This window comes from Plasmopara halstedii (genome assembly GCF_900000015.1).
Source record: "Plasmopara halstedii genome assembly, contig: Scaffold_2061, whole genome shotgun sequence".
Lineage (NCBI taxonomy): Eukaryota > Oomycota > Peronosporomycetes > Peronosporales > Peronosporaceae > Plasmopara > Plasmopara halstedii.
In genome coordinates, this window is record NW_020188969.1 from 2,093,140 (window position 1) to 2,112,024 (window position 18,885).

Below are 18,885 nucleotides of genomic sequence, written 5' to 3' on the forward strand. Positions count from 1 at the left end.
TGAACCATTATTTTTTGCGAAACGGGCCAATTGCGCAGTTGAGAGAATTGCATTTAGGTGCTGTATCTGTTGTATGTGTTTGACTGCGTGTTCTTTTGTGTTCTTTCCATAATATATATATGTCTGGCACGTACTCTCTCGCCTTCATAACCGAGGCAATTGATTTAAAACTGCAATTACCCGAGTTCATTAACTTTCGACCTATGTCCTTGCTGGATGAACTCAATTTTTGCTCGTTCCCAGCCCCAACACGCCGGTTGCACCGATTCGAAACGATGTTATCGTCGGCCCTTCATCCGAATGACTCAGAATAACGCAGGAGCATTCCGACGCATCCAGGCAACCGATTTCTGATTCTTTTTTAATGATTTGCATGCAAAAATCCAACAAGTTGTTGATTTAGATGACCCTGGACTGCCAACAATAGAATTCTTTCGAAATTCACTCGGTTTCAGGAGTACGTCGAGCATCAACGTGTCTGAAGAACGAAAATACAAAGCTCGTGATAAAATATTTCCAATTCCTGCTTTCTCAAGATGATTAACAATGCAATATTTGTCCTCCTCCTTCATTGCCAAATAATCTGCATTTGAATATGAACAAGAATTAATCACAGCAATGTCACTGCAACTTACTTTCAACGGATTCCCTATGATAATGAGTGCAAGTATGCGATTCGCCACATTTCCAACAGGCCTCTATTGAACACCAATCCAATTAAACCCATCCAAATTCTCCCAAACTATGTGAGATTCATCGTGGCTTACCAGCAGGGGCGGGACCTGGACCTCTCGAGCTCCTCCATTCAGTTTGCCGAATGGCCGCGGCACGCTCTATTCGCCTTTAAGCTCCGATAGCTGCCCTCGGATCCCAGCCCAAGTATCGACCAATTAAACGCTTTTATATTTATCTGGGATGATTCTTTACACGATCTTCTCCCCATGGCTGTCAACGCTCTTTTTCATTCGTTGTTTCGATTTTCTCTCGTCCGCCATCATCTTCGAACGCTGCGACTACAATGTGATCACTCATGAGCAAGTTCGAAGGTAAAGCATGAAGGTCATTTTAACCTTGAATGCACCAGCAATGTGCTCCTCAACTGGGATATCGAATGCTTTGGCGGAATACAGCTCGCCGTACGGCGACCTAAAGATACCCGGTTGTGTCGCTGTACTCAAAAGATGATGGGCGTTAAAAATGGCGGCCATGAACTCCTCAGCAGACTCTTTCTCTTCACGCTCTCGTGCTTTAGCCTTGTGCGCTTCAAAGTCTATTTCCATCGTCGCGCGCAGAGCATTACTCTTAATGAAAACGCTATCTATATATCTTCGGCGAGCGTAGAAATCGACTCGGTTCCGTCGCGATTGCCGCCCACGAACTCTGAGAATGAGACGCTCGCGTCAGAGGCAAGCAATACTAGCCGGTACTATGCTCACATCTTCTGAATCAATGTTGCCGCGTGATCATACAAATGCTCCCTCATTTGCTGAGCACGATCCGCCCGGAGGTTGGCACAAAGGTCGCGGGACCGAATCCCGTGATACAGGGCTTGGATCTTTGTACACGACTCGCTACAACCGATGGCGTATAAGAGAGAAAATAAAACGAAAACGCACCAGTGCCATCTCACTGCAGGAACCGAAGCAACGAACGACACCGATATCCTCGCCAGAATGATTTCAGGCAAGTGGCAGCGCGTATCTCCTGAAGTCGAGCTGCGGATGCCCGTTCGGTCTCGCGGAAGAAACCATCAATCAAGTTGCGTTCAGCGACTTCGTTGAGTCGCAATACCCATGCCATGGTCCAACAGCCACCAAAGTGATATCAAAGTTGAATGGTACGCCCAAACGATCCGGGAAGGCATTTTGATATTGAATACAAAGTAGTAGGGGTTTAGTCAAGTAAAATGATGTATGGCGCGCGTTGTAGATGTCTCAGCTGTACAGAATTTGGCACCATAACTCTACTCGCTATTGTCGCTGTCGTTGTCCGACTCTACGTCGACATCCGCTGAACGTCGTGCGGCATCTTGAGCGACTGAGGTGTCGTCGGCATCTGAAGTTGAAAGTCAGTGAAACCGTCCGACGGTGATAAGATGAGGGCGGAACGCACCGATGGCAACGCAGTGGGTGATTGCATAGAGGATCTTTCGGTGCATAATGTCCATGGAAGAATAGCGTGGCAATTCGAGCGAGAAGAAGCATGTGTGCGAGATTGGCAAGTAATCGTCAGGCGACCGATCTGCCTGGTGCATGTGAACTTCCGATCAAAGTCCTCTTGTTTGAGTGGGAGACGAGAACGACCCCAAACAAAACGCAAGAACTGACATCGCTCCATGTCGTCTAGCTTTTCGCGCATCATGCGCCAGAAAAGTACCACATGCGAATTCTGGCTAGAACAGGATTCATACACAGTCATTTGTTCCAAAAGATCAATGTTCATCTGAAATTGCGACCATGGAATGAGATCAATGATCCGCGAAATGACAGCAAGTTTACCTTAGGACGTCCGCACACTTCCACTTCCAGCTCGTGCCAAGTGAACAGCGACAGAAGAGGGTATGGAACAACGGTGGCCAAACCACGACGGATCGCTTCGCACTGCACTTTGAATTCATTATGGCGGTAGTGAATCAATGAGCGCGCGAACTGCTGACAATTATCCCACGTAACCTTCAAGAAACGGGCGTTGATTAGGCTTCTCATCATCAACATTTCATGCGCGTTTTACCTGGACGTGATGGCCACCAGGAATAAGCGGGTAGATTCGCTGATCGGAACCGATAACGACGAATTTGGAGTTTACACAAGCTGTAAAATATTCTGGCGGCAGGTCGCCGCTGACCTCGAATTTTTTGAGTTCATCAAGGATCTTGAATGAAAGCAGATCGATTGAAAGAACGTCGTCCTCAGTGATGACGTCTGACACGAGAGGCTTTCAAACGATCGACGGAAGGTCCAAGTCCAACACGTTCTTCGTTCTTATTGCTAGACCCATTAACTTGCCGACAAATTCGTACATGGCCAGGTGAAGCGGGCTGACACTCGAAGGTCGCGGTACGAACTTCTCACGATTTGTTCCGATATTTTCGCGCCCGTTCGGGCATTTGATAAAGAGTGGAACGATATCTGTGTGGAGCTCGTTGCAAAAGTCTTCAATTGAATTGCGGTGGGGACCGCCGTAGTCATCGCTGAACTCACCCTTGAGCACTGTCTTCCAAGCACATTTGTTCTTCTCTAGGCGGAACATTTTTGGATCGCGGTTGTTCAGTTGCTCGAAGGCTTGTCCAAACAAAGACCGTTTGCCTTTTACGTCAATTTTGTGTGCATCTTTGAGTTTAGCGGCACGGAATCTGTCAAGCTCGAGCTCACGATCTGAAGGCTGGCATTTCGTCTCCTCGAGGGATCTGTTCCACAGCACCTCTTTCGTACGAAAGAACATCAGTGCACGAATAGCGCGAATGCCATCGGCCAGGGACGACATGCCCATAGGTAACGAGAAATCAACCAGACCAAGGATTGCTGAAATTTGCTTATTGAGTTGTTGAAGAACAAAAAGCCGAATCTGCAAATGTCGAAGTGGAATCTATCACAGGAATAAAATCAATGGATGATGTACAACAAAACTTTAGTGCATGCGTCACTGACCTCCTCCAGCGAGCGATATGGTAGAAGTTCTTCGGGCTTGACATCCAAGTCGTTCGCCTTCATATGTGTCGGGTCAAGTGTCGATTTCTCGGATATCGCGATAAGATTTTCCCTAGAGAGTACCGCGATTTTCAGTGCCGGCTTCAGAAAATTCTAGACAAGGAAACCCGAAGTTCCTCCACCTCTAAATAAATTGATAAGTCACATAATTTTATTTGTTTAAAAGCCTTCAAAAGTATCGCTACCCGTGAATGGGCGAACCTTTGTATCCTCGGGGTACGCATCAAAGTTTCCTGCGTCGAATGCATCTTTAATTGCGGGTGAGTACGGTGCTTTTATCGTCTTATTGATCATAGCAGCCCAATCAAATTTTGCATTGGTAAAGAACGGGTGGTTCACGACGTCCTGCATGCCACCAGCTAGGGAGCCAATTCGTAGCGCCGGATTCGTCTCGAGAAGCTTTAAAATCAGATCCTTTGCATCCAAGTCGAATTTTGGTGGAAACTTGAGCATGCTACGACCCTGAAGAATCTTTTCAAATATCTTGTTCTGGTCGTTATGCTGAAACGGGGTGCGACCGGCAATGAGTTCGTAAAGTAGACAACCAAGCGCCCAGTGGTCCACGGCCTTACCATGTCCTTTGTTCAGCACAAGTTCAGGCGCAAGATACTCAGGAGTACCACAAAGCGTAAACGATCGTTCGTAAAGCGCTCCGTTGCGATGATACGGCACATGTTTGGCAAAGCCAAAGTCGACCATTTTTAAGTATCCAGCACTGTCGATAACTAAATTTTCGGGCTTTAAGTCCCGATATGCAACCTTCATTTTTTGCAAGTAGCGAAGTGCCTCGACAACATTTGCAGCGTAAAACCTCGCAGCTGAAACATCAAACGCACCACAAACGCCCTTAGCAACTCGAAACGATTTTTCATAAAGTAGACTCCAAAGTTCACCGCCTTGAACAAGTTCAAACAGCATATAAAGTTGGTTGGCATCCTGATACGTTTCGTGCAGCTTGAGAATGAATGGATGTTCGCACTCGACAAGGATATCCTTCTCGTACATGACATTCTGCTGCTGGTGTGTCTCGACAATCAGAGCTTTAGACAAACACTTCAGCGCGAATGCTTGATTCGTAGGACCATGACGTACAATAATGACGCGGCCAAAAGTGCCAGTGCCAATGGTGCGGACTTTTTCTAAGTCCGCGTATAGAAGTTTCTTGCCTGGTTGTGAGAAGGAAGATGCCGTTCCCGTTCGAATGTTACTTTTTTCTCCGAGGACAGTTTGCTGAACCAATTGCTGACGTTGAATTTCGCGTTGCATGATATACTCAAGTTTTCCAAGCAGTTGTTCAAAAGCTGCACGCTGCAGAGTAAGACATTCGACACGACCCATAGCTACACAGTCGGCAGCACGGGGCTCATTTGAAAGGAGGGCACGTTCACCAAAAAATTCACCTGATTGAAGCTTCATGATCTCAACATTTGACTTCCGAACGCTCACTTTGCCATCCGATATCATGTAAAACGTATCAGCGGCATCGCCTTCTTTAATGATGACGCTTCCGTCCTCAAACGATACGACATGAAGTGCGTGAGCAAGAATATCGAGCTCGTCATCCGTCAGGGACGATAGTAGTGGTACGCTACGCAATACGCGAATGCGCATCTGACGGTCAATCAAAGATCGGAGTGGACCAAGCAGCTTGGTGAATTCCGACCGGTCCATGACATAGCAGTCTACTGGTCCCACTGCTATGCAGTTTGCCTGACGAGGTTCGTTCAGTACGAGTGCCATCTCTCCAAAGTAGTTGCCGCGCTGAAGTGTCATGAGTTCCTTATCAGCTTCACCGCCTCCAGCACGAGATGTGCACCGTACTGTACCCTCGACAATAATGTAGAACGTATTGCCATCATCACCTTGTCGAATGATGTAATCTCCATCACCGAAACGTTGTAACTTTAATGCTGCTGCTACTTTTTGCATTTGGTTGTTGCTTAAACGCTGCAGTAACTCGACATTCTTTAGAAAGTTCACTCGAGCGAGCTGCGTAGCCGATGCTGTGGTAGCCATGATCTTGCGAAATGTCGTACGCTCTACAGTCCAAAGGATGCATCCTGTAGTAGCGCGGATCGTTGCAGCTCGAGGACAGTTGTAAAGTAATGCAAGTTCACCAAAAGCATCACCGTTCGTGTACGTCCCCACAAGTTTGCTGTCAACTTCAATGTCACAATTACCGCTTTCCAAGACGTAAAAGCACTTGCCCGACATGCCCTGGGTAATGATTGCTTCGCTTGCCTGGATAGTGACCATTGCCATGACGTCAATCATCTCATCGATCTCTCCTTGGTCAAGCGAACCAAAGAGATAGTGACTTTTAAGGGCTTTGGTGATCATCGCTCGTGTCTGATTATTCTTGGGAACACGAATATGTTGCACGCTGTCCAAATCTCCCGGTTCCACAGCATCGTCCTTAATTGGTGCACGACGAACACCTTTATGTTCATTCAAAGTTATATTTAACGATGGAGGTTCTAACTGCACTGTCTTGATAGGAGTAGTAGCAGGAGAATGAGTGTTGGGCTTAATGTTCGGGGGTGCCGGTGGAAGGATAAAATCCTTCATACGCTTCGTTAAGTCCATGAAGAAGAGGTGGTTGCTTAGGGGCGAAACTGGAAGTGAAGCTGTATCGGCTAAACTTGGTCAAGGTATCCGATAAGGATGCTTAGCTTTTGGACAAGAATCCGGCTAAGAATACTCATAGTTCACGGTTTGAATATGCATGAATGAACAGGAATAGCAGAAAAGATGTTGAAGTTTTTGACGATAAAAAAGCCAGTCGTTTCGATTTATGCGTGTTTTGCATTCGACCGATGTTAGAAGAGCGCGTTGGCAAACGTGTAAGAGTCTATTGGACAGATGAGGACGAATGGTTTGAAGGCATAGTTAAAGACTTCGAGAGCTCTCGAGGATACTATGTCGTCTATGACGATGGCGATGAACGGTGGGAACCTAATGACCATACGATGCGATTCGAAGACGAAACACAAGCAGCTATTACGTGTGAAGAGATGTGCGATTTTAATCGACGGCCTCAGATGATGGAGCCCCCAGCTTCGCCTGAAACGCAGCACGAAGAAGGCTGTGACAAGATAGAGCTTATTAAGACAGACCAAGCTTACAGAAGTGACACCGACGTAACCACACTTGAAGGGCATAAAAAAAATGATTTCTTTGAGAATAAGGTCGATGCGGATGTTTACCAGCAAGACAGGGAGACTGGTCCTGAATGCGATGATGTTGACATTCAGGACACACAAAGCGTTTACATTACTCGACGTGAAAACACCAGTGATGATGACCAGTCTGTCGCTGAATCAGATTTGCCGCAGACCTTTGTGAAAACGGTAGAGTCAGTTAGATCCACAGTCCCAACAAATATACATTATGAAAGGGGCTTTTTTAAAGGCAGAGTCTTACGAGCTGTTGGTCTACAAACAAGCCAGGGGCTCGACCCTTCTGCTTTCGTAAGAATATCTTTTTCAAAGTCTGGTAGTGCGATACCCGCGAGCGCCATGATCCGATGTAAAGAAACATTAGCAACCACTGGTGTTATCGAAACTTCCGCTAATCCTATATGGAGCGACGTATGTCTCAAAGAAGACGATCCACTAAGTCATTTCAATGGTGACACCGACTTTCGAGTTGAGCTGCTTCCTCGTATTGTCTTGCCGGCAACAAAATCTGATTGGTACCAGCTTTTAGGCGACGTGCATTTCACCGTCTATTCAATTTTAAAAGCGGATGGTGGTTCTCGAAATCGAGGAAATGAGCATATTGGTGAAGCAACAATATCTGTTCGAAGTCTTCTGCAAGATTTATTGACGACATGTCCTTTCACGACTCGAGTTATCGAACTACGATCGCGTGGCGGAAAGCGTCTCGGACATCGCAATGTGCCGTCTCGAAGCCATTCTAACAATGAACGGGTTGAAGCTCCGACATTGACCGTTTCTTTTCAATTTATTCCAATACACGAACAAGAAACTTATCAAGACATTGTTGGGGGATCAAGTAAGGTGCTCAGCGTTTCAAAGTCCGCTACAATATCTTGCAAATTACAAAAGACACGAAGTGCAAAGCAAACACCACCAGCCAAAACAAGCAGTAGCTGTATCAATCGCCGGCGATTTGAAAAGCAGATTGCGAAGGAGAACCGGTCCCTGGCTAAGCGACTGGAGCTGGAAAAGGCTTGTCGAACCCGGCGATTGGCTCACCTTCAAGCTCAGGAAAAAAAGACACTACCTCAATTCGGGGCGAGAAAACATGGACACAAAGCTCATGCAGAGATCAATCGGATTAAATTCGTCCAGAAAGTTGCTGAGGAAAACAAAGAGATCGGCAGACGATTGCAGAATATCCATAACACAGAGGGAAGTTCTTGCAAATCCGATAAATATCTTGCTTGGGCTGCAGCAGAAACCGGAGATAGTTCTAACTATATCGATCGAGACAAAACGCATGCACAGGACAAGCGTTGGCAGCGTCAAGTTGAGCTCGACTATGTCATGGAAAAGTCCCAGACTAATTATCAGCAGCAACATCAAATTGTGGAAGAAATTACGACACTTCAGGAAGCTGTGGCTAATTTGAAGTCCCAAGAAGATAAGCTGAAGAAGACTTTGTCTCGATTAGAAATGACTAACAACAAAAAGCGGTACGTCCGCGATCGACTTCAAGCTGCTACTGACTCGACGAGCTCGACTGCAAAGACCTTACCACGACAAGTAGAAATGCTACGCAGTAAAAATTCAGTGCTAATCAGAAACGATAAAGGTGACCAGGAAGCGGGCAGAAAAACTCAGAAGGAGCGAGAATATGAGCTGTTATCAAAGCATCGAGAATGTCTTCAGGCGGACAAACTTAAGCTCAGCCAAGATCTGAAGGCATTGAACCAGCAGGAAACGGAACTCGATAATGAGATTTACAACTTGGAATTAAAGTGGAAATATGCGAAAGCGACGCAGCTTTTTCAGCGGCGAATGGACAAGATGAACGCGGTCCAAGTGCAACAAGCAATTAAGGACATGAAGAGGAGACTAAAGTCTTTAGAAATCACGAGTGAAGAAGAAGCGCAGTGGGCATGGTATCAAACGCACCAAGAATTCATGCAGTTGCAACTTGCGCTTCAAGTCCTGCGAGACCAGAATGGAAGAAATTCTCGCTGTATGGTTAAGACTTCCTCACCTGCTGTTCTTGAATCTCTCACGAAAAAGGTAGAAAAGCATAAGTCAAAGTTACAGCAGCTTGAAGACGATGTAGAGCGAGTACGGGTTGACTATGAAGCGATGATTGTAAGCGAGGGATATGAATGTCTTCGAAAGCGTGTGCAGGAACTACAGAAACTTCTTTTCCTTTGCAAGTCCCATCCTACACAAGTAATCAAAGCTAACAGAATGGCACAATATAAAGGTGAGGAAGCTGACATGGAATTTCAAAGGCGCTTGTTTCATGAGCAAACGGAAACAGATATAGTATTAAAATAATATCACAAGCTGTTGATAATCGTAAGAACTCACACAATCACCAGCCCATGTCACGACCTAGAAGTGCGTAGAGCTTTTCGTTGTAAGGTTTGTAAAAGGCAGCCAGCCTGACACGAACAGCCTCGTCAATTGAACTGTACCTTCGAGTATTTTTAGCCGAAGTGTCTTTAATGCGGTGGTATGGTAGGCCCAAAAAGTTAAATACCTTGTCCATTGTAGCCTACCGTCATCATTATGAATAAGTCAGTACACAACAAGCAATATCACATTTGAAATACATACATAGAGATTCTCCACACTCTTGAAATCGTCCAGTGTTAATAACAAGACGTTATCAATCCCGTATGCTTCTATCCAGCTTGCAAGTTGAAGCGCATACAAGCCACGTGCTAAAAATGAGTGAGCACCGTGGTCATAATTTAAGCGCGTGCGCAACACCGTTCTATCAAATTCATCGGGATTCATGTTCGGGTGTACCCCGAGTTTCGCTAGCTCTTCAATTTCATCGTCAACAATCTGTTCAAAGCTTCGGGCTTCTAAGTGATGATGGCCACGATTGCGCTTTTGCTTCTCAGAGCCTTCAGTGTCAGCAGTCATAGAGTAGTGCGAGTATGCGCGTTCTACGGGATCTCGCATGATAACAAGGACCTTGTGGCAGTGCGGGATCACCTCCTTCATGCGCTTAATTACGGTCTTTCCACCAAGTATATAGCTGGGTGTGGCTTCACCTGACATAAGCGACGGAAATCGATGCAAAATGTTTTTTTCAAAATATGTGTCTTCGTAGTATCGAAAGTGCTTTTCAGCGCCTTCAACAGTCATCGAATCCGGCAGCTCCTTATTCCAGCGCCAATCAAAGTAGTGGGTTTCCTTGCGTTTAGCAGGCCATACAAGATCATGCTGCAGAATATAATCGTACAGAGATGTCGTTCCCGCTTTTTGCGCGCCAATAATGATAAATGAAGGGGGAATACGCTTGCCGTAATCTGTCGACAGGTCCACAGAGCGACGTGTTTGCCAGACAATCGTACCTTGCTTCAAGTCAATCGGGTTAAGTATTAAAGGATTGTCCACATAATCGAGTATCAAGTGCACGCGATGCTGGTTCCAATTGTTCGTAACACTGTGTCTACAGCTATTGTTCAACTCGTAAAGATTGCCTTGCTTCAGCTCGTAACGCTGCAAGTTCCGATCATTAGGTCCTACCATAAAATCAATGTTGGAACTTGTAAAAATTGGCAAATGTAGACGATGCGTAAAGTGTACCCAGGATCCAGTGTCGTGATGGACAGGAATGTTGGCTCCAGGTGGCATGGAAGCAAGAATGCAGCGTACAATTCGGTTTAGAGGAATGTCAATCTGCTTAAGAATAGGGACGAGTTCTTCTCGCCAAGAATGAAACCAGGGGAAAGTAAATACTTTCTGAAGGTAGTCATCACAGAAGATAAAGACAACCTTGCCAATTCCCCACGTATCGTGACCAGCGCGACGCACGGGCACATTATCTTTTTGATTCGCAGGATCCCAAAGCTTGGTTCCAACGCTTTGTATGCGTTGCTGCAGTAGCGAGATATCAACTTTCTCTTGCCGCATCACCAACATATTGAATTTTTTTGCAACATCTTCATTAAGCTCTTGTGTCGGCACTTTCTTGTGTCTAGAGATTACATAAATAATGAGGAAGGTAAACATGCTATCGATCACGATACATAGACATACTCAAGTGGTATATGGGAAAACACTGTCATGAAATTAAAGTGAAAATGCAATGCCAATCAATGACTAGCCACACTATCGTTACACCAATCTGGTGTGCAATCCAGTTGTAAAAATGTGGTTTTAAGGTCGTCCGAAGGGTGTTTAACCCAGCCAACCAGAGACGTCCCCCGTGTGGTTGGTCACGAGCGTGGCCAGAACCGTCAACAGTCTTTTTGCGGCGCCGTCTTCATCAAGTTTCAATTTTAAGACTTGCAAAATGGTACGTTGAACATAAAATAGCGTCAAGCAAGTCCAGATCGTAGTGGAGGTGGATGGACGTCTCTTGTCACGTTGGTTTCAAGTTCACATCTGCAATATTTGACGATTTACGGTGAATGTTCATTCGTGCTCAATCATAAAATGATGAAGACTTGTCGTGAAGCGATATCAAGAATTAGGAAAGCAGGTCAACAAAGCTTGAACAGGTTTTCAACTGCTATTGAGGGAGGCAGACAGTTGAAGTAAAGCAGTGACGAGAGTTCGGCATATCCACCTTGCTACGATCATGTGCAGGCTAAACGATCACTGCTAATAGAATTTCTCATGCTGTATATGATGTTTCTTTTTCGTGCAGGGTATTGATCTTGTCGCTGGTGGCAAGGTCGTTGGTAAGAAGAACCGCACGAACCCAAAGTCAGACAATGTGTACCTGAACCTACTAGTGCGCCTGTATCGCTTTCTGGCCCGTCGTACTGACGCCAAATTCAACGACATTGTGCTTCGTCGTCTCTACCAGAGCAACACTAATCAGGCTCCTCTCTCCCTGGGCAAAGTTGTTCGCTTCATGAAGAAGCACGAAGGAAAGATCGCTGTCGTGGTTGCCACAGTCACGGATGATATTCGTCTCCTGAATGTCCCTAAGCTCACAGTTGTTGCCTTGAACTTCACCGAGACAGCTCGTGCTCGCATTGTAAAAGCTGGTGGTGAATGCCTAAGCTTTGACCAGTTGGCTATGCGTGCTCCTACGGGTACCAACACTGTGCTCCTTCGTGGTGCTCGCAAGGCCCGCGGCGTGTACGCACACTTTGGTCACAAATCGACGCTCGAGTCGGTGCACACGCACGACCACGTTAAGCCATATGTTCGCAGCAAGGGCCGAAAGTTTGAGCGTGCTCGTGGCCGCAGGAAATCGCGTGGTTTCAAGGTGTAGGCGGCTACTTAGTCACAATTACATTGGAACCAGGCTTTCTCGGTTTTGTACGTTCTGGACGTCGAAAGTGTGGATTGCTGCTTCTGAGCAAAAGTATTTGTAGCAATACCGCTAGAATTTGCTGTTTGCTATCTGCAAGTTGCTTGTGGCGTAGACGCCGCATTCGAGAAGACGGCTTTGTATCTATCGGCAGCTGGAATAAACACTTCCAGGGAATAAAATTGAAACGCGCATCATTATTGTCCTTATTGTCCTTATTCCCATCTCATAGTTCAATTTCATGTAATATTATCGTTCAAATTTATCATCAGAGGAAATGCGGTGGTGAGTCACTTATTTTCTACGCGAAAGAATGTACTTAAGCTTCGCAACTATCTCGGCTAATGAAGTCGACAATCAATGTTGAAATGAACGTTAGTCATCGGTCGCCTTAAGTCTAGAAAATGTCTTTGGAACGTACCGCATTCGTAAGGCGAGTCGGCTGTATAATCGGTAATTATCTCTTCAATGCTGTCTTTGAAGTAAATTTGAAACTCAGACGGATCTTGGTTGAAGCGTACCCACACCACACCAGACATTGGTCGCTCCGCCTGAAAAAGAAAGAGTTCTCAGACGATAAGATAGGGGATCAAACGCACAATAGAAGTTCTACTCAGTACGCACAATCTTAGTGGACTTGCTCGATGTGATGACGCGCTCTCCCACTTTGCGATTGTAAATCTTGTTCAGATCGATACCTAGCATACGTTGTTGCTTTTTACCATATTTGTTCTTTTTAATGATGTGCCATTCCTTAAACATTGCCGCGGTAACATCGTTAAACATGAATGTTTCTGGAGGCGGACGGGAACGACTGTCAAGATTTGCTGTTTCTCCCACTGCTGCCGAAGCTGGTGCAGAGATCTGAGGAGCATCAGCAAAGATTTCTGATGGAATGAAACAGAAGTTAAGTCTCTGATATATACAACGTATAGACACGAGTACAACAGCACACTTACTCGTGGCGAGCGTAACTTCGTGAAGATTAAGTGGCCGTAATTTAGTATGCATATCGATCTCGTCGCTTGCAAGGTCCAGTCGTTCACGTTCTGCCTCACTAATCTTAAGCACATAAAGCTCTTGGAAAAGCTGCAGCCGATGCTTCTTGTTAAGAGTTGGAAGCAGATCTTGACCGACAGTTGTGCCGTCAATGGCCACTACAGTGTAGTCGTCGCTCTTCGGCCTAATAATGATGACCCCATCATCTTTGTCAAATTGTTTGGTGTTAGTGCTGCAAGCAGATGTCGCTCGTACATGAAGATTTTTAAGAATGCCTTGTCATTGGCAGATGTTGCCTTGGCAGATGCAGCGCTAGGTTTTGCCGTTGAAGCAGGTGCAGCAATATCTACACAGCAATCATAAAAAGAGAAAGTGAAAAATGAAGCGGCCAGACCAACAACACCGCAGTACCAGCAGGTGTATCACTCGAGGGCGGGCAAGCATCAGGTCGCTCGCACAAGCAGTATTCGTGTCCTCCTGCATCACCAAAGTTCTTTATCTTCCTTGAGCGATCCAGAGCTTATCACCAGAAAAGCATTGTTATCACCACATCCTTATAGCAAAAATACTTATCTTGCAACTAACCTGGAAAGTCTTCATCTGGAATGCCATCAGAGTCATGAAGTCGAAGTTCATAGCATTCAGGGTGGCCATAATAGAGCGCTGGTTGACGTGCCTCTACCTGATGTACACGTAAAAGCTCCTGAATAGCTTCGTCGACTGTCGACACATCGTACAGCTACAAAAGAATAACACAACATGTCAGAATAAATGCCTTCACACTCAATTATTTGGGCTTCAAGATGTACATCAATCTTCATTTCGTCTCTGGTAGGTAAATAGATAGTCAGATGCAGCACAGAGCCTCCATCTGCTCCCATCATAGGTGGCCTCGCACCCATAGCGGATGAGGCCGAACCCTTAAGAGCTTTATCCAACATGGACGACTCGTGAAACGAAATGGGTGACACTTTCTCCTTTTCAAACGTAAATGCACTATCTTGTTTTTTTTCAGATCCAGTTCCATCTTCCTTTTCTCCATGTTTTGTACTGGCAGTAGAGCTGCTTTTCCTATCAACACGTCCGGCATGAGTAGAAGTGCGACGTCTTGCTCCGTTGCTAGAAGCAATACTCTTCTCTCTTCCCTCACGTGTTTTACCTGCTGTTTCTTCTGCAATTTTACCTCCATTTGCAACTGAAAGAATAGCATTGTTATTCTGTTTTCGCAAACCTTTGGGTGATTTCTTGAGCCCTTGAGAAGACACAGAAGAGGACGGCTGCGTCTTGAATGCTGCCATCTTGTCAATCCATGAATTTAGCAATTGTGACTCCATCTTAGGTGACGAGTTAAATATTCGATCAACTTCCGAGTCTTGCCGGTCATGGAATGTCGGGCTATTGCAAGACGCCAGTCGCATGAGCCCCACCATGTGGTTAAGTTCACTTAGCTCCGTGAACTGCATAGCTTGGATTATATTGACAAGACATAAGTACAGCAGAAATATTACATTTCTATGTAATTATAATTGTTACTAAGATCAAAATTTGATTTCTCTTTTGGCATGTTGTCGTCAGGGGTGGCCGCAGTTGGCGGGGCAAATGATGCACACTTTCCTCATTCTAAAGCAATAATTCTCATTGGTGGTCCCAATCAGCAGGGAAATCATTTCCGCCCTCTATCGTTGGACTTACCCAAGCCGTTGTTTCAGTTAGCGGGTCGAGAGATGCTCTACTTTCATGTAGAGGCTTGTGCGCGTGTACCTAATCTTCAAGAGATCTTGATGATTGGATCTTATGATGAAGGTCTCTTTTCACGCTTCTTTGATACTGTGTGGCGTCGATTTAACGTGCAGATTCGATATCTACGCGAGAATAAAGCACTTGGTACGGCTGGCGGTATCCGCTTCTTTCGAAACGAAATCATGGAAGGAAATCCTGCCAGCCTCTTTGTATTGCACTGCGATGTATGCTGTTCCTTTCCTCTTAATGAAATGATGCATTTTCATTTGAAGCACAAAGGACTTTGCACAGTTTTGGGTAAACGCGTCTTCCATGATGAAGCCAAGAAATATGGCTGTCTTGTGGCAGATGCTACAACAAAGGAGATTCTACACTGGGCGGAAAAACCCGAGACGTTTGTGAGTGATATCATAAACTGTGGCGTCTATCTCTTTGACGTGTCATTAATGAATACAATCGTCAGCGTTGGCGACAAACTCAGTCGACAACGATTGCGAAGCGAGTCAAACTCGGAAGTCGATACACAGTACGATCTCAAGAAATTATTTCCCGAGTTTAGTAATCTCGACAATCTTCGGTGCGTCTTACAGACTGATTTAAAGACTCTTGTAGTGCACAGCGGCAATCTAACAACAATTGTGTACCGCAGACTAGAGCAAGATATTTTACTACCACTAGCTGATCAGCATTGTCTATACCTTCACGAGCTGGGTGACTTTTGGTGTCAAATCAAGACCCCTGGCATGGCAATAACGTGTTCTGAGCTATACATGCAGCGCTTTCGCTTTACAAATCCCAGTGCTTTAAGCACAACGGGAGGAAAATTGTCACCAATTATTGAAGGTAACGTTGTGGTAGACTCATCGGCCAACGTGCATCCGACGGCAAAATTGGGTCCGAATGTCACAATTGCAGCTGGTGTGACTATCGGTCCTGGAGTCCGGATTGCCCACTCTATTATTCTCGAAGGCGTGACCATAAAGGATCACGCTTGTGTGCTCTTTTCCATCATTGGCTGGAACTCAATCATTGGCCAATGGGCTCGAGTTGAAGGCCAGCCGCCAAATGCGTCGCAGATTCAGGTGCATTCAGCGGAAACGGCACTGGTTCGCGACGTGACAATCTTTGGCGTCTCTGTCGTTGCCAATCCGGAAGTTATTATCCGCAACTGTATCGTGTTGCCACACAAGACGCTGGCTCAGAGCTACCACGATGAGATTCTTTTGTAGTCTGTTTAAAACGTCGTAGGGATTATCTGCATAAACAAATATCTTGCACGTGTAAGAAGGAAGTGTGAGCAATAAATAAAAAGCTGCTTATAAATATATCGTTCAGTATCAACAAAGTAACAAAGCCATAAAAGTGTATAGCTTGAAAAAATATTGTGTGTCTGGGTGACTTGACTTATGGTTCAGGCCTGTTTTTCAATTTATCATCGGGAAATGGTACCGTAAACGATAAACGTGGCCACCGCACAGAATAGCCAAGCTTCACGGGTTTCTAGCACCCAATTTTAAACCTGATATGGAGTGACTGGACAAGTATAACGAGACATTTAAATCTACTCTGACAATTGCTTTCGTTATGCTTGAGTAAAGAGTAGATACGCACGATCTTGCAAGACAATGAAATGATTGAGTTAGTACTGATAGTATCTCAGCTCATGATTGCATCCATCATTGTAGCATTGGGTGAGAGAAGACACCGGCATTTCTCAAAAGTCCTACGAAACTTGTATTTTTGTCCAAAAAATACCGCGACCTCGTTTCAAAAGATCCACCTTGTCTGTTGCTCCTGCATCGGAGTTTGCTTTATTAGAATTATTGGGCTTTAGAATCAAATACTGCGTTATATTTTGACGAGGAAACAGTATGGTGTCGTATCCACTTTAATTTGTTTAAAGCGCGAGGCAAAACGAAGTGAGAGTTAAACACCCCGCTAATCGTTAAATACTGGCAACTTGGATATGCTTTCAAATTGGCTATTTGCAGCGATCACTTCAAAAGTAGGATTATCATATGGTATCTTAGTTTTGCATCAGGGGCTGCCAAACGCATGGGCAACTTGGCGACGCAACTGTTTAGACCGCATCTTGCATATGCATGACCCTGTATCGAATCTATATCTATCCTACAGCGAGGCTGCCGTAGCAAAACGCTTGAGTAAGCGTACTTTAGGCCACCGACCTTTCGTTCTTTACAAGATCCAAGTTTGAGTTAGCGCATCGCGATCCGCTTACTCCAAGAATGTAATTGCCTTCCCAGGACTAATCGACTCTTCGGTTAAAATTCCAGACTGAATTTTATTTATTTTTTATCCTAATGTTAAAAGGTTAGATCTTCTAAAAAATACTAAATATACATGCATAACTACTGGCTACCTAGCCCCGTACCGTATTCTTGTTTGGGTGTGTGGTCACATCGTGCACATCTCGTGTAACACACACTCCTGTTATCATGGTTCGTGTAACCCCGTTACACCTTCCCCCATTAAGATTGAAAGCATTTACAGTTCTAATCAATTATTGCCTCAACGAGGCTCGCGTGTCCGTTAGACACTACAACTCAATTTCTTGGAGTTTAACTACATGCTTGCTCGATGAGCCCTGTGTGCACGACACGGAAACCATCAAGTCTCGCTGGTTCCGACAGCGAGCACGGGCAGAGCCCAACATCGTCCCCCCACGCATTGCGATGCCGGACAGTGCGTCCGCGGTAATATCCTAGGCTGGATGAGCACATACGTCGCGCTCTGCGCACGCTCTCAGTGCCGAGTGGCCTCGTTGAGGATGTAGTCGATTATGAGTCTGACATCTCTTTTCCCGCATGGGGTGACGGGGAAGGCGAGCTTCACCAGCAGAGTGATACGAGCCCTGCTCGCGCCTTGCGGACCCCATGTCCGTTCCGTGACTTCTCGTCAATTGTGGAACGTGGTGTAATCACCAATGACCTTGACGGGAACAGAGGCGGCAGGTTGAAGCTGCCCGTAAGGCGGCTCTGATGCGCGCCGATCCACGGTCGATCATTGACCCTCGTGTGGAATATGGCTTTCGCCCTGCGGATCCCACTTTGGAAGCGAAGGACGCTTGCCACACGGAAAGCTCTTCAAGCTCGTTTTTTGGTCCCACAAGAAATTTCACTAAACGATTTTCTCACTCGTCTAACTGCTCAACGAGGAGGCTCTCGTGTACCAGCAATGCGGACAATACATGCAGTGCTCGCCCCTGGTGGAAGCACTACAGATGACGAAGCGCTCTTTGGGCGATGGGTGCTACGACACCGAAAACTTTCCTCATAACCTGCAGTTGAGCCACAAGGAAGTGGACGTGCGTGTGGAGCAACACCTCCGCTTTGAGTTTGCCAAACTCAAGGCACGCCGTCGACTTCCTTCAGATTGTCGCCCTGCGACGTATGGATTAACAATTCCTAATGCTCCCACGAGCTCTGTGTCTTAGACCGCAAGAGCTCGGGGCTGACATCAGCTAACCGATCGGCTATTCCTCCCCCACCAAGCCCTGAGCCATGGGGTGGCGGCGTCAGCAGGACGCGAGGGTGAATCAGCCCGTTCACGTAGAACGGCGTGTAGCTGGTAGACGCATGCACTGCATTATTCAGTGCAAACTCTACGAATGGCAACATGGCGCTCGGCGTCTTGGCACGAACGCCGAGAAGAACGTCTCGTTGACGCGGTTCACCCTTTTGGTTTGACCATTGGTCTGTGGATGATCCGCTGTCGACATATCTTACGTGGTGCCGAGCACCTTAAAGATAGTCGACCAAAACGTTTTAGTGAAACGGGGATCTCTATCAGAGACAATCGACTCTGCGACTCCGTGTTGTCGAGAAACACACACAAACAAACAGCGTTGCTGTACCGACTCCGTCGATGGTGTCTGGTACTGCCACCAAAAGAGCCATCTTGCTCAACCGGTCGACGATACCACGACATCCGTGTTGCCCGCCGAATCTTTCGGCAGGCCAAACACAAAGTCCAAACTCATGGA

The 18,885-nt window shown here is 46.0% G+C and overlaps 7 protein-coding genes across 7 annotated transcripts; 3 read left to right on the forward strand and 4 right to left on the reverse strand.

Annotated features, from left to right (window-relative positions):
- Positions 1-305: 305 nt before the first annotated feature.
- Positions 306-1,800, reverse strand: PHALS_02940 (IQ motif, EF-hand binding site; the record flags this gene model as incomplete). The annotated part of the gene is made up of 6 exons (XM_024717408.1): positions 306-698; positions 768-833; positions 930-1,013; positions 1,071-1,380; positions 1,437-1,571; positions 1,631-1,800. The coding sequence occupies 6 exons, from the start codon at positions 1,798-1,800 to the stop codon at positions 306-308; spliced, it is 1,158 nt and encodes a 385-aa protein (XP_024582910.1).
- Positions 1,801-1,963: 163 nt separating this feature from the next.
- PHALS_02941 (agc protein kinase) lies at positions 1,964-6,293 on the reverse strand (the record flags this gene model as incomplete). Its single annotated transcript, XM_024717409.1, has 9 exons — positions 1,964-2,055; positions 2,113-2,241; positions 2,328-2,442; positions 2,499-2,672; positions 2,731-2,871; positions 2,944-3,585; positions 3,648-3,704; positions 3,815-3,831; positions 3,893-6,293. The coding sequence occupies 9 exons, from the start codon at positions 6,291-6,293 to the stop codon at positions 1,964-1,966; spliced, it is 3,768 nt and encodes a 1,255-aa protein (XP_024582911.1).
- A 428-nt stretch (positions 6,294-6,721) lies between these two features.
- PHALS_02942 (uncharacterized protein) lies at positions 6,722-9,196 on the forward strand (the record flags this gene model as incomplete). Its single annotated transcript, XM_024717410.1, has 1 exon — positions 6,722-9,196. One exon carries the CDS (start codon positions 6,722-6,724, stop codon positions 9,194-9,196), a length of 2,475 nt encoding a protein of 824 aa, XP_024582912.1.
- A 37-nt stretch (positions 9,197-9,233) lies between these two features.
- PHALS_02943 ((heparan sulfate)-glucosamine 3-sulfotransferase 1) lies at positions 9,234-10,944 on the reverse strand (the record flags this gene model as incomplete). Its single annotated transcript, XM_024717411.1, has 3 exons — positions 9,234-9,416; positions 9,479-10,853; positions 10,916-10,944. The coding sequence occupies 3 exons, from the start codon at positions 10,942-10,944 to the stop codon at positions 9,234-9,236; spliced, it is 1,587 nt and encodes a 528-aa protein (XP_024582913.1).
- Positions 10,945-11,171: 227 nt separating this feature from the next.
- On the forward strand, positions 11,172-12,104 carry PHALS_02944 (60s ribosomal protein; the record flags this gene model as incomplete). Its single annotated transcript, XM_024717413.1, has 2 exons — positions 11,172-11,174; positions 11,529-12,104. 2 exons carry the CDS (start codon positions 11,172-11,174, stop codon positions 12,102-12,104), a joined length of 579 nt encoding a protein of 192 aa, XP_024582914.1.
- A 333-nt stretch (positions 12,105-12,437) lies between these two features.
- PHALS_02945 (Stress-activated map kinase interacting 1) lies at positions 12,438-14,605 on the reverse strand (the record flags this gene model as incomplete). The annotated part of the gene is made up of 9 exons (XM_024717414.1): positions 12,438-12,484; positions 12,565-12,694; positions 12,768-13,030; positions 13,103-13,326; positions 13,398-13,488; positions 13,554-13,661; positions 13,728-13,881; positions 13,952-14,313; positions 14,374-14,605. The coding sequence occupies 9 exons, from the start codon at positions 14,603-14,605 to the stop codon at positions 12,438-12,440; spliced, it is 1,611 nt and encodes a 536-aa protein (XP_024582915.1).
- Positions 14,606-14,704: 99 nt separating this feature from the next.
- PHALS_02946 (mannose-1-phosphate guanylyltransferase) lies at positions 14,705-16,111 on the forward strand (the record flags this gene model as incomplete). Its single annotated transcript, XM_024717415.1, has 4 exons — positions 14,705-15,106; positions 15,174-15,280; positions 15,346-15,459; positions 15,532-16,111. The coding sequence occupies 4 exons, from the start codon at positions 14,705-14,707 to the stop codon at positions 16,109-16,111; spliced, it is 1,203 nt and encodes a 400-aa protein (XP_024582916.1).
- Between the last annotated feature and the right edge of the window lie 2,774 nt (positions 16,112-18,885).